We start from the raw sequence: 10812 nt of genomic DNA, 5'->3' as shown, positions 1-10812 counted from the left end.
GGGCAAACAAGTTTAATGTGCTTATTTTTCGTTAAATACATATGAAATATGGGTAAAAATAGGCTTGCCGGCCAGCCGAAAGCCTAAGTGGCTGCCCGGGCAAGAGGGGATGGTAGATCCGCCTATGCGCCTGCATACCAGGGAGACCTTTTTACTGATGTTACGATATTATTAAGTGTGGTATTTTTCAAAAGAAAAGGGCCGACCAAACGCAATCAGATGGGCCAGCTTGAGCACTTTCGGAAAAACAGGAATCTGGAAAACATTTCCGAGCCCATCGGCAACGGGTCACTCGCGCCCGGGCGACCCACCGAGCCCTAACCCTAACGGCATCTCGAACTTTCCACATCTCTCATTTTCTTTTTTTTTTTGAGCAACACATCTCTCATTTTCTAAGAGCATGTCTAACAGGGCCCGTATTTTTTCGCCCCTTAAAACGCGAGTACAGGGCCCTGTATTCACTTTTCGCCGGCCAAAAACTCGGACGAGCTAGCGGACCCGTATGTCTAAACCGTAAAGAAGAATATTCCCGGAATATGCTATTTTTTTTCTTCTTCTTCCTTCTCTCTTTCTTCTTCCTCGTGCGTGCATCCCCACAGCCTCCGGCCTCTCGCCCCACCCTACCCCGGCCGCCCTCGCTCTGCCCCTTCCCGGCCGTCTCTGCCTCGCCCGGCACCTCGCCGCCGGCCTCGCTCCGCCCGGCCGCCCCGTCCCCGCCTCGGCCATGGCCGCGCTCCGCTCCGACCGCCGCCCGCTCCGGCTCCGCCCGGCCGCTCCGTCCGCCACGGCCGGCCGCGCCCGCTCCCGCACGGCCGGCGCGAGCCACGACCGGCCGCGCCGCGGCAGCTGCCCCCGCTCCCGCCCCGGCCGCCCCCGCCCGCCACGGCCGCGTCCGCACCGGCTGCGCCCTGCTCTCGCCGGCCGCCGCCGCCCCGGCCGCGCCGGCTCCGGCCGCCGCCGGCCCGGCCCCGCCCGCTCCGTCCGTCCCCACGCCGCTCGCGCTCGCTCCCGCTCCGGACGCCCGCCATGGCCGCCGCCCGCTACAGTGCGCGAGCAGGTTGCTAGGCCGAAATTTCAGCCCGCCAAAGGTGAGGGGTTGGCCTCAGTATTCCCTCCCGCCCCGCACAAGTAAGGGGCGACAACCCGCCCCGTACTCGAAAACAGCAAAAAACGATGCGGGGGCTGTTTTTACAGGGCGTGCTAGACGACCGGGTAGAGCCGAAACCCTCAAATCGGCGGTTATTATACGGGTTTGCACCTTTTACGGGGTCTGTTAGACCTGCTCTAACCTAGTCCCTCTCTAGTCTCTAGTAGTCTCTACCACTCTCGCACTCGCACCTAACGGCAAAAAACAGAGGACGCAGCTTTCGCACCCAGACGCCGCAACTTCCCCCAAATCACCACCAACCAACAAACCAAGCTCGAATCGAATCCGCACGCGCGTCCGAATCGAGGTAAGAGGAGTTCCTCAGCTCGCTATGCTCCGCTGGTTTGTCGATCTGTTGCTTGTTTTGATATCGTGGGGAATCCTTCTGTTCGGCTAAATTTCAGGGGAAAAGCTTCGACGAATCTTAGTTCAATCAGGTCGGCCGTAGGTTATAGTTTGTGCGATTTCTCGCTCTAGCTTAGTGGATCTCGCGATTAGGAGTGGTGTTGTTTCACCGTTCGTGAATTCTCAGTTTCTCACAGGACGTTAGCCTGATTTCGATAACCTTGCTTATTTACTGTACTGTACGGGCGCCATACTTATGAGGGCTGATGCAGTAGGAAGTTCTTCGTGTGCTGCGATTGCCGCCGTTGTTGTTGAGCTCCAGTTAGCTGAGTGAACTGCCACTAGGGTTTGTGGCTGGGACATGATCTTACCTGTGAAGCGAATCAAGGAATGGATTCTACAAAGGCGTGTGCTGTCTCCACACTGCAAATTGCTACTGAGTACTGACAGACACCACATGTGATGCTTGGTTATCTACGGCCTGTTTACTAATTATTATGTATATTGCTCGAATGTTCGTATAGTGTTCACGATGTGGCGTGCTAATTGGAGATTCTGCTTTGATTGCGGTGCAGGAAATGAGCCGCCCGGACAACGGGCATAGGTCCTTCTTCCCCGTGGGAAACCCCTTCCGGGTCATCCTTCCGGGGGGACCCCACCTGCCTCGGAAGCTCCAAGCGCTGCTCACGTCGTATGAGGATGCCCTGGCCTCGACCTTGAGGAAGCTCAAGCCGGAGAATGCCGCGGAGGTCCTCACCCTGTCCTGGATGATGCTTGCGGTGGACTGCTTGTCGGAGCTGCACGCGAGCATAGTCACCCTGATAACCGAGCTCGAGCTGCCTGTCTCGGATTGGGACGAGAAGTGGGTGGACATCTACTTGAACAGCAGTGTGAAGCTGCTGGACGTCTGCATCGCGCTTAGCTCGGAGCTCGCTCGGCTGGATCAAGGGCAGCTGCTCGTGCGGTATGTCCTGCATTTGTTGGACACTGGAGCTGGTTTGCCGTCACTGGAACAGCTCAAGCGAGCTGAGGTGTCGCTTAAGGAGTGGATGGACAAAGTGGGCACCGCAGGCCCTAGGCTTGACAGCTGCTCGACGGCCTTGCAGGAACTTGCTGGGAGCCTTTGTCTGATGAAGGTCAAGAATTCTGCCAAGGGGAAGGTCCTCATGAGAGCTTTGTATGGAATTGAGGCTGTGACCGTCTTTATCTGCAGTGTGTTTGTGGCTGCACTGTCAGGTAGCCCCAAGCCACTGGTGGAGTTGCGTGTTCCTCGCAAATTTGGTTGGTCACAAGCCTTCGGTGATCTTCATGTTACCATTAGTAGGGAGCTCGGAAGGAAATTATCCAGAGAAAGTGTCGCAGCTGTAAAGGAGCTGGAAGAAGTTGAAGCATGTGCCAGGAAACTTCATGAATTGACTAGGACTGCTCAGCTTAAAGAAAAGAATGACAGCCTGGCTTGTGCTGTTATCCATTCAGTGGAGGTTGTGATGTCTGATAGCACTTCAAAGGATGGAGGCCTTGAGGATAATCTTAAGCTGGCTGATAGCACTTGCCGGGACTGTGAACTGATAATGCTAGAGATTACTACAGATGAAGGAACAAGAGAAGCTGAAATGACACTGAAGCAGGATACCAGGACCATGGGGCACGGCGGCAATGAATTTATCATGCTTGAGAGTATCAGCCAACACAACAACATAAATAAGACAAATGGCATCAGCGATGAGAACAGCACCGTGGTTCCTGAGAGAACCAGTGCCCCAGAAGGTAGCCAACAGTCCATGGTTCCTGAGAAAACTAGTGCCCCACAAGGTAGCCAACAGCCCATGGTTCCTGAGAAAACTAGTGCCCCAGACAGCATAGATCAGCTACTGGATTGCATCTCCAGCATGTCAAGATGTGCTGAGGGGCTCCGGCTTGGGCTGGACTCCCTGTCTAAGCGAGTCGGGGACTTCTTCCAGATCGTGCTTACAGGACGTGATGCATTGCTCTGCAATCTTAGGATGTCAGACGCAGCTAGCAAGGTCGCTGAGGTCAGGTCTTAGTACACAATGTTTCTGCCCTGTATGTTACATGTTGGTACATTGTGTATATATACAGCTGGGAAGCGCATGCTTGTGTACACGCTTCTGACCTGGGGCCCTACCGAAATTAAGCTCGGGGCCACGATTCACCAGCGCTGTGCATATCTTGTGCTGCCAGTTGTGTTGTGCAAATCTCACGAGGCGCTGGGGTTGTATGTATCGTAGGTTCCCTTTGTTTTCCTTGCTTTCAGCTGGTAAGTAAAGGTAGACGCATGTTGGCTTGTGCCAGAAGAACATATTTGTATTATATGTATGATGTAGGTTTGCTGCTAGTATAAGTGATGAGGGAGCATCGTAGAAGGCAATGAAGTTCAGGTTGATCTGCAATTTGGGTGTTTTTGTTCTTTCTTGCTTACGGACTGATAGATATCCCAGACATGGAGATAACATGACATCTGTAGAAGGCTCAGAAATGTGCAAGTCTGAATCATCGTTGATCATACTGGAAGTCTGGAAGCAAAGATGAAAGAATCTGCTTGATATTTTTTCAGACGTCAGATTTGAGAAAGTAAAGAGAGAATGTAATACTGCTGCCCATAATATTCCGAACTGTAGTTTTAGAGAGTGGTGTGGGGGTGTGTTGCTTGGATCGGTACCTCCAGGTGTGGAGTGTGTCACCGCTTCATTCTCTCCTCCCACCTTATCGCCTTGAGAGTCGCCCGGCGTTGACTGGGCCGCCGACGGGCGGTCCGTCGGAATAGCTGGCCGGAGTGTGTCTTGGTAGGGCGCCGGAGTAGTTCAGGAGTAGTTTTTGGTGGTGTTGTCGGCGGTATGCTGGAGATTGGGCGGATGCCCTGTAGTGAAGGTGGCGACATGGAGATCCGCTGGATCCGTGGGGTAGGCGCGCTAGCGCTGCTGCTCTAGCTCCTCTGGTCGGAGGCAAGCAGGAGAAGAGGCGGAACCATTCTTCAATAAAATAGCAGCAGTGGATCTTCGGTGCATGTGCAGAAGCCAAGATCTCGAAGCTCTCCTGACCGGCCATGGCGGCGAGGGGGAGAATGGCAACCTCCTGGCGATTCGTGCCTCTTTTCTCACGGCCGGCCTTGGTGGCGAGGGGGAGAATGGATGCGGTGCATCTCTTTGTGCTCCGGCGACAAGATCCTGTTGCCTGCCAAAACCCACCGGCGAGCAGTGGTTAAGCAACACGAAGAGCCGGGAGGCTTCCAAGGCTGCAGGGGGCCCTGGTCCCTCGACGTCGTCCCGCAAATGTTCCGGCACACGTCCTAGCGGTTGCAAGGGCGTGCCACCGACCTATACCTGGTCGGGAAGGTGTTGGATTGCTTCGATTAGTTTCCTGCATGGCGGTACACGTAAACATTAAATACGAGCCCGATCGGCTCTCAGGTTGCCCTGTGGATCGGCTCAAAGAGCCGATCGCCCCATGGTTTGCGTCGAGTTAACGATGACATAGGGCTCCTGCTTGATCAATGTAGAGTTAAACCAATCTACGACAGTTTAGGGTTTTCACCGCATGATCGGAACATCCTACGCGTAGTTGAGCCTAATAGACGCGAAAGATAATGGAAAACTAACCCTAAAAGAGGCTTAAAAACCAACATTAAGTTAATTCCCGGAACATCCCTCTTAGGACTAATAAACCATACCTAACGCACTACCGGATCGTTCAACCCGTTTGCAAGGCCTAACCATACAGATATTAAACCAATCCTTGAGGAATCAAGGAGCAACTATAACGGATCGGATCTACTAGACAACGAACAAGCAAGACGCTGCCCTTACACCTGGATAGGTGTAAGGGCAGCTAGATATCGAGGGACGGCATAGCTAAGCAGATATGCAATAAGAAAAGCATCTATGCAAGCCCCAAAACATCTACGATAAATAGTGCTACTCGCCATCAACAACGCTTCAGCACGAGCAGCACAAGGTAAACGAATAAACGTGTGCTGCCTAGATCGCATATGCTTACCCGGGAGAAACCCTCGAAGGAAGGGGTGGCGATGCGCCTGATTTGTGTTTGTTGTGAACGTGATTGTCCTCCTTTTCGATAACCCTAGATACATATTTATAGTCCAAGGGACTTTCTAATTCGGGCGTGCACCTAACCGTGCACGGGCTAAACTCTATCTTTTAATTCTAAACTAAGATGTGATCTACTATGTTACAGATACATGAGCAATTAACCCCAAACTCTCCGTGCAAGGCCGCTTCAAAGATGCTCCACGCGTGTATTCTTCAAGCCCATCTTCACTTACGACCCATCTCCTGATTTGGCCAAAATCCGGTGATAACAGATCCATGTTAGTGGATGGCAGCCATCGATTGGGGATAAGCATTTGCTCTGCTTCTCTGCCTCACCACGGTGGTGAGAACGAAGTGGATTTTGAAGCCGATGCCTCCTTGAGATGGTGCCTTCCTTTGCCTGCCTGCGAGGTGCTATTCCTATGAGCTCAACTATGCAGCTGGCAAACATGCCGCTGCAATCCAAGGCCGTCATGGCGGCGAATCTTCAACCTCCGATGTGGAGGCCCTGCATCGGCTCCGTCGCGGGTGCTCGAAGCCACCGTACTGCGAAGTGATTTGTTCCCGCAGCATGGTGGTGGACCGCGGCCAAGAGTCTTCACCGGAAGAGCGTTCCTCGGCGGCGACGCCTGGAGGACGCTGGCTACGTGTGGTAGAGACACATGTGTCCTTGATTGCTTAGTTCTAGCTTGTTATAATGTGTTATATTTAAGTATGAGCCCCTTTCTTTAAATACTATAGGTTCTTAGAACGAATATTGCAAGGGGCTTACTGAAAAATTATATACCTGCCACTTTAATGGAAATTTCTCTAATGGAAGACCCTCCCTGTGTAAAAAAAAAAGGTGTGGAGTTTGCTGACAACATTGACCTTGATTGCTGATTAATACACGCCCAATTAAAAAAGATATCGCAGACATGGAGAGAATATGACATCTGTACTCTGTAGTTTGCCGTATTCTTCAGCAAGTATATGGAATGTTATATTAATCATCTACGACTGTATTCCTAGCTGCTATTTCTTACGACGCATCCGATCCCTCCCTGCCAATTGGATGCATCTAACGGATCACATGAGAAGAGTTGAGAACTCCGCCATTTCTAATTTTCTACTCCGTATATCGAAGTAGCAGACATTGTCGATCATCCAAGAATAAAACAATGAATACATAAAATGAAATCAGCGACCGACGATTCTGTGTAGTTCACTCCAGAGCAAGAACTGGAGTATATTTGAATAAACGGAGCTGGGTAGCTCAGAGCAAAGCAAGAAATCACAATGGAGGCATGGCTCCTGCTCCTCGCCTGCCTCCTCATCCCCTTCGTCCTGCTCCTGCTCTCGCAGCGTGGCGCGGGTAAAACCAAGAACGGCAGCCGCATCCCGCCTGGACCCTTCGCCCTGCCGGTGCTCGGCAGCCTGCTGTGGCTGAGGCACTCCTCGGCCGACCTTGAGCCCCTCCTCACGCGCCTCTTCGCGCGGCACGGCCCCGTCGTGTCGCTGCGCGCCGGATCCCGCCTCTCCATCTACGTGGCCGACCGGCGCGTGGCCCACGCAGCCCTGGTGGAGCGAGGCGCCGCGCTGGCCGACCGCCCGCCGGCCACGCGCGCTCTCCTCGGCGAGAGCGACAAAACCATCTCGCGCGCCAACTATGGTCCGGCATGGCGCCTCCTGCGGCGTAACCTCGTCTCCGAGACGCTGCACCCGTCGCGCGTCCGCCTCTTCGCGCCTGCGCGCTCCTGGGTGCGCGGCGTGCTCGCGGACAAGCTGCTGCGGGAGTCCGACAAGCAGGCGCCGCCCCGCGGGGTCATGGTCGTGGAAGCTTTCCGGTACGCCATGTTCTGCCTCCTCGTGCTCATGTGCTTTGGAGAGAGGCTCGACGAGGCCGCGGTGCGGGCGATCGGCGCCGCGCAGCGCGACTGGCTCATGTACGTCGCGCGCAAGACGAGCGTCTTCCTGTTTTGGCCGGCAGTCACCAAGCACCTCTTCCGTCGCCGTCTCAAGATGGGATTCGCCCTGCGGCGGCGGCAGAAGGAGCTTTTCCTGCCGCTTATTGAGGCTCGGCGAGCGCGCAAGGATCGGATCAGCCGATGCGCGGGCACAGCAGCCGCGCTGAAGGCTGACACGACGTTCGAGCACTCGTACGTGGACACCCTCCTCGACATCAAGCTCCCCGACGAGGGGGGCCGAGCGCTCACCGACGACGAGATGGCCAATCTTTGCTCCGAGTTCCTCACCGCCGGCACCGACGCGACTACCACCGCGCTGCAGTGGATCATGGCCGAGCTGGTCAAGAACCCGCGCATCCAAGAAAATCTTTACAACGAGATCAAAGCCACGACTGGACGACGAGAGGAGGTCACCGAGGAGGAGATGAACAAGATGCCGTACCTCAAGGCCGTCGTCTTGGAGGGACTCCGCAAGCACCCACCGGGGCACTTCGTGTTGGCGCACAAGGCGGCAGAGGACATCGAGATCAGCGGGTACCTGTTCCCCAAAGGCGCCACGGTGAACTTCATGGTTGCCGCCATGGGCAGGGACGAGCGAGAGTGGCAGAAGCCCACCGAGTTTGTGCCGGAGCGTTTCTTGCCGGGTGGCGACGGTGAGGGGGTGGACGTGACCGGCAGCAGGGAGATAAGGATGATGCCGTTCGGCGTAGGGAGGAGGATCTGCGCCGGGTTCGGCATCGCCATGCTGCACCTGGAGTACTTCGTGGCCGTTTTGGTCAAGGAGTTCGAGTGGAAGGAGGTTCCAGGTGACGAGGTAGACCTCGCCGAGAAGACGGAGTTCTCTGTAGTCATGGCCAAGCCGCTCCGCGCACGGCTGGTGCCCAGGGGCAGGAACTGACGACGGTTTAGAGTTTAGACAATACACTACTTGCTGAACCTGCTTGTCTGAATGTTCAAATATTCAGTTTTTTTTTTTTTGTTCGTTTGGACTTTGGAACTTTAATTGGCATAGCAAACCTGCTCAATTCAGAGGCATATCAAGGAGTAGTAAATCTTTCATTTAGTAATTTTTATACTAAAGAGTAGTAAATCTTTCATGGAGTACTAATTAGTTCCTTTTTTGGACCCGCTGCCAATTGAGTAACAGTAAAATGGAACCACCAGGACCTCTTCTCAGCGATTTCACATCCTGGGCCGTCCGATCGAACGATCCAATGGTCCAAATCTAATTACCGTCCTGAACAAGCTTTATGTCTGTGTTAAGTGCGTACGTAGCGAAAAGAAAGGCCCTTCTCGTTCTAGGGCCGCTTACTCCCTGGATTGAGTAAGCCCGCACGATGTTATTTGGGCCAGAAACGGTGAATTGGCCTGTAGTTTGTTTGGGCTTACTCAACTCAGCTACCATGCCGATTCGATCGACAAACAAGAAAATACAGTACATAATTAGGGGTTGGGGTCGGGACTCGGGAGGAGAAACGGCAGGGAGGCGATGCAGCCAGCGGCATGGCGCAGCCATTCCCTCGCCCGTGTGCTTCAAGGTGGAGTTCGCGTCCCTGTCGTCGTGAAGCAACCTCCGCCCTCCTTCTGTGATGGTGCGTAGGTGAGGAGCTCCACCTTGGGGCGCCGAGGAGCTCCTCTCTCAGATCGGTGGCGGCGCTTCATCACCAAGGCCCCCACCTGCCTGTTTTTCATATTCTCCGGTGTGCCGCCATCTCCTCGTACACTCGGCAGGAAAGTATGTTGAGAAAGTCCTAGCGCCTATGGACGGATTGGACACACATCCATGATCCATCTTCAGTCCCCTTCCCTCCAGCCATCACAATGGTTGGTGCGGCCAAGGCCGTACATCATCAGCCGGTTGGGGAGCCCGCGATTACCATTGTCTTGTTGACTCCATTAGCGCACTTTGATACCACTTCTAAAGCTTCCCAACGATCATGTGGCCTGCTGCGTGGAAGGCCTTATGGTCCCGAACAAATTCTGTGGTTCTCCCTATATTTCTTCCTGTGGTTGATTGGTTTATGTGTCAAACTTGCAGATGAAGTGTAAGATGGAGGAGTTTCGCGCATGTCGTTCCGTGGGGAGACGATGGCTGGCATCCAGGTTGGTTGGTACTATCACATAGTTCCGTTCGACTTGTGTTTGATCTCTGACGCATTGTTGTATGTTTTCTTATGTCCTTAGGCGTTCTGTGTGGCGATCGGTGAGGTAGGAAGCAAGGAGTACACACTGCACGCGACACTTTGAAGTTTAGGTATACCAACTTTGCTTGTTTAGGGTAGGGGAATGCACAAGTTTGTTCCGGGTGACCGAGCGCAGTTGTATTTTTGTTATTTGTTTTGGGAAAATAATCTGTGGTTACAAGTTTCTTAAAAAGATAATTTAGCTTTTCAATTCAGGTGATCGCCAGTTTATGTGATCATTTTGGCACGAATTTATGAAACTCTGATGCTTATAACCTTTTCACTTTAATGATTAAGGCTTGTAGTAGTTTCTGCTTGACTCTCTATTAGTTCAACATTATGGTTAGTCTATGTAATGTAGGGTGCCAATTTAGAAGACACAACGGTTGCATCTTTCACTGTTGAAAGCAGCGATAATCCATCTGACTATTATTGTCTGTTTACGTCATTGCCCATGGACCATATGAGGGGATCACAAACATCAGTTTGAGAGAATATTGAAGGTGCCGCATGGTGTTCTGCTTTTAGTACTTGCATCTACCATCAGGTCCAGTTCTTCAATATATAATACTTTTAGTTTTTTTGCATTTTCTCCTAGCATATTAAGTCTCTTTTCTTGTACATTTGTACCATCAGCTACCCAGTGATTGCAGTTTTGATGCCATAATCCTGTGCTCATATGAGCTGGCTAACTTTGTTGATTTTCATAATTTGTTCCTAGAACTTAAACATAAGGGCTTGACTTTCCAAAGAAGAAAAGATGGTGCGTCTATTTTTTTCTTAGAACATTACTCTATGTAGTATGTATGTTATGAAACAAGTAGAGGATCCTGAGTTCGTGGGGATATTTAAAATGTTCACTGATGATAATTATAAAGAGATCAAATTCTCAATTCCAAAGATGAGCTTTGGCATGCAAGAGTGTAAAGTTTAGTTTTTGTACTGTTGTTTGTTAGCACCCCTTTTTCAATCATTTCTGAAAGAATCTAAAAACCATTTCTTAAATGATAATTCTAAATCCTGACCTCAAGCAACTGTTTATTTGTACTTTCTTTAAATTTTAAATAAAATAAAAAAATATACAGTGGAGAAACCCACTGTTCACCTTCAAAAAAAAATTTAAT

At 52.0% G+C, this 10812-nt stretch overlaps 2 protein-coding genes across 3 annotated transcripts; both read left to right on the top strand.

The window, feature by feature from the left end:
• Positions 1-1374: 1374 nt before the first annotated feature.
• LOC124708527 (UPF0496 protein 4-like) lies at positions 1375-3903 on the top strand. 2 transcript variants are annotated; one of them, XM_047240210.1, is made up of 2 exons: positions 1375-1454; positions 2068-3903. In XM_047240210.1, the coding sequence occupies exon 2, from the start codon at positions 2071-2073 to the stop codon at positions 3535-3537; it is 1467 nt and encodes a 488-aa protein (XP_047096166.1). In that variant the 5' UTR covers positions 1375-1454; positions 2068-2070; the 3' UTR covers positions 3538-3903. The 2 variants fall into 2 exon arrangements, with proteins under 2 accessions (XP_047096166.1, XP_047096167.1); XM_047240211.1 differs by lacking the exon at positions 1375-1454 and adding an exon at positions 1898-1951.
• A 2934-nt stretch (positions 3904-6837) lies between these two features.
• On the top strand, positions 6838-8403 carry LOC124650123 (cytochrome P450 89A2-like). The gene has a single exon (XM_047189684.1). The coding sequence runs from the start codon at positions 6838-6840 to the stop codon at positions 8401-8403; it is 1566 nt and encodes a 521-aa protein (XP_047045640.1).
• Positions 8404-10812: the final 2409 nt, after the last annotated feature.

Source organism: Lolium rigidum, chromosome 4 (assembly GCF_022539505.1).
Source record: "Lolium rigidum isolate FL_2022 chromosome 4, APGP_CSIRO_Lrig_0.1, whole genome shotgun sequence".
In the NCBI taxonomy this organism is placed as follows: domain Eukaryota; kingdom Viridiplantae; phylum Streptophyta; class Magnoliopsida; order Poales; family Poaceae; genus Lolium; species Lolium rigidum.
The sequence above is the reverse complement of the archived record's forward strand: the minus strand, read 5'-3'. Positions and strand labels throughout refer to the sequence as shown.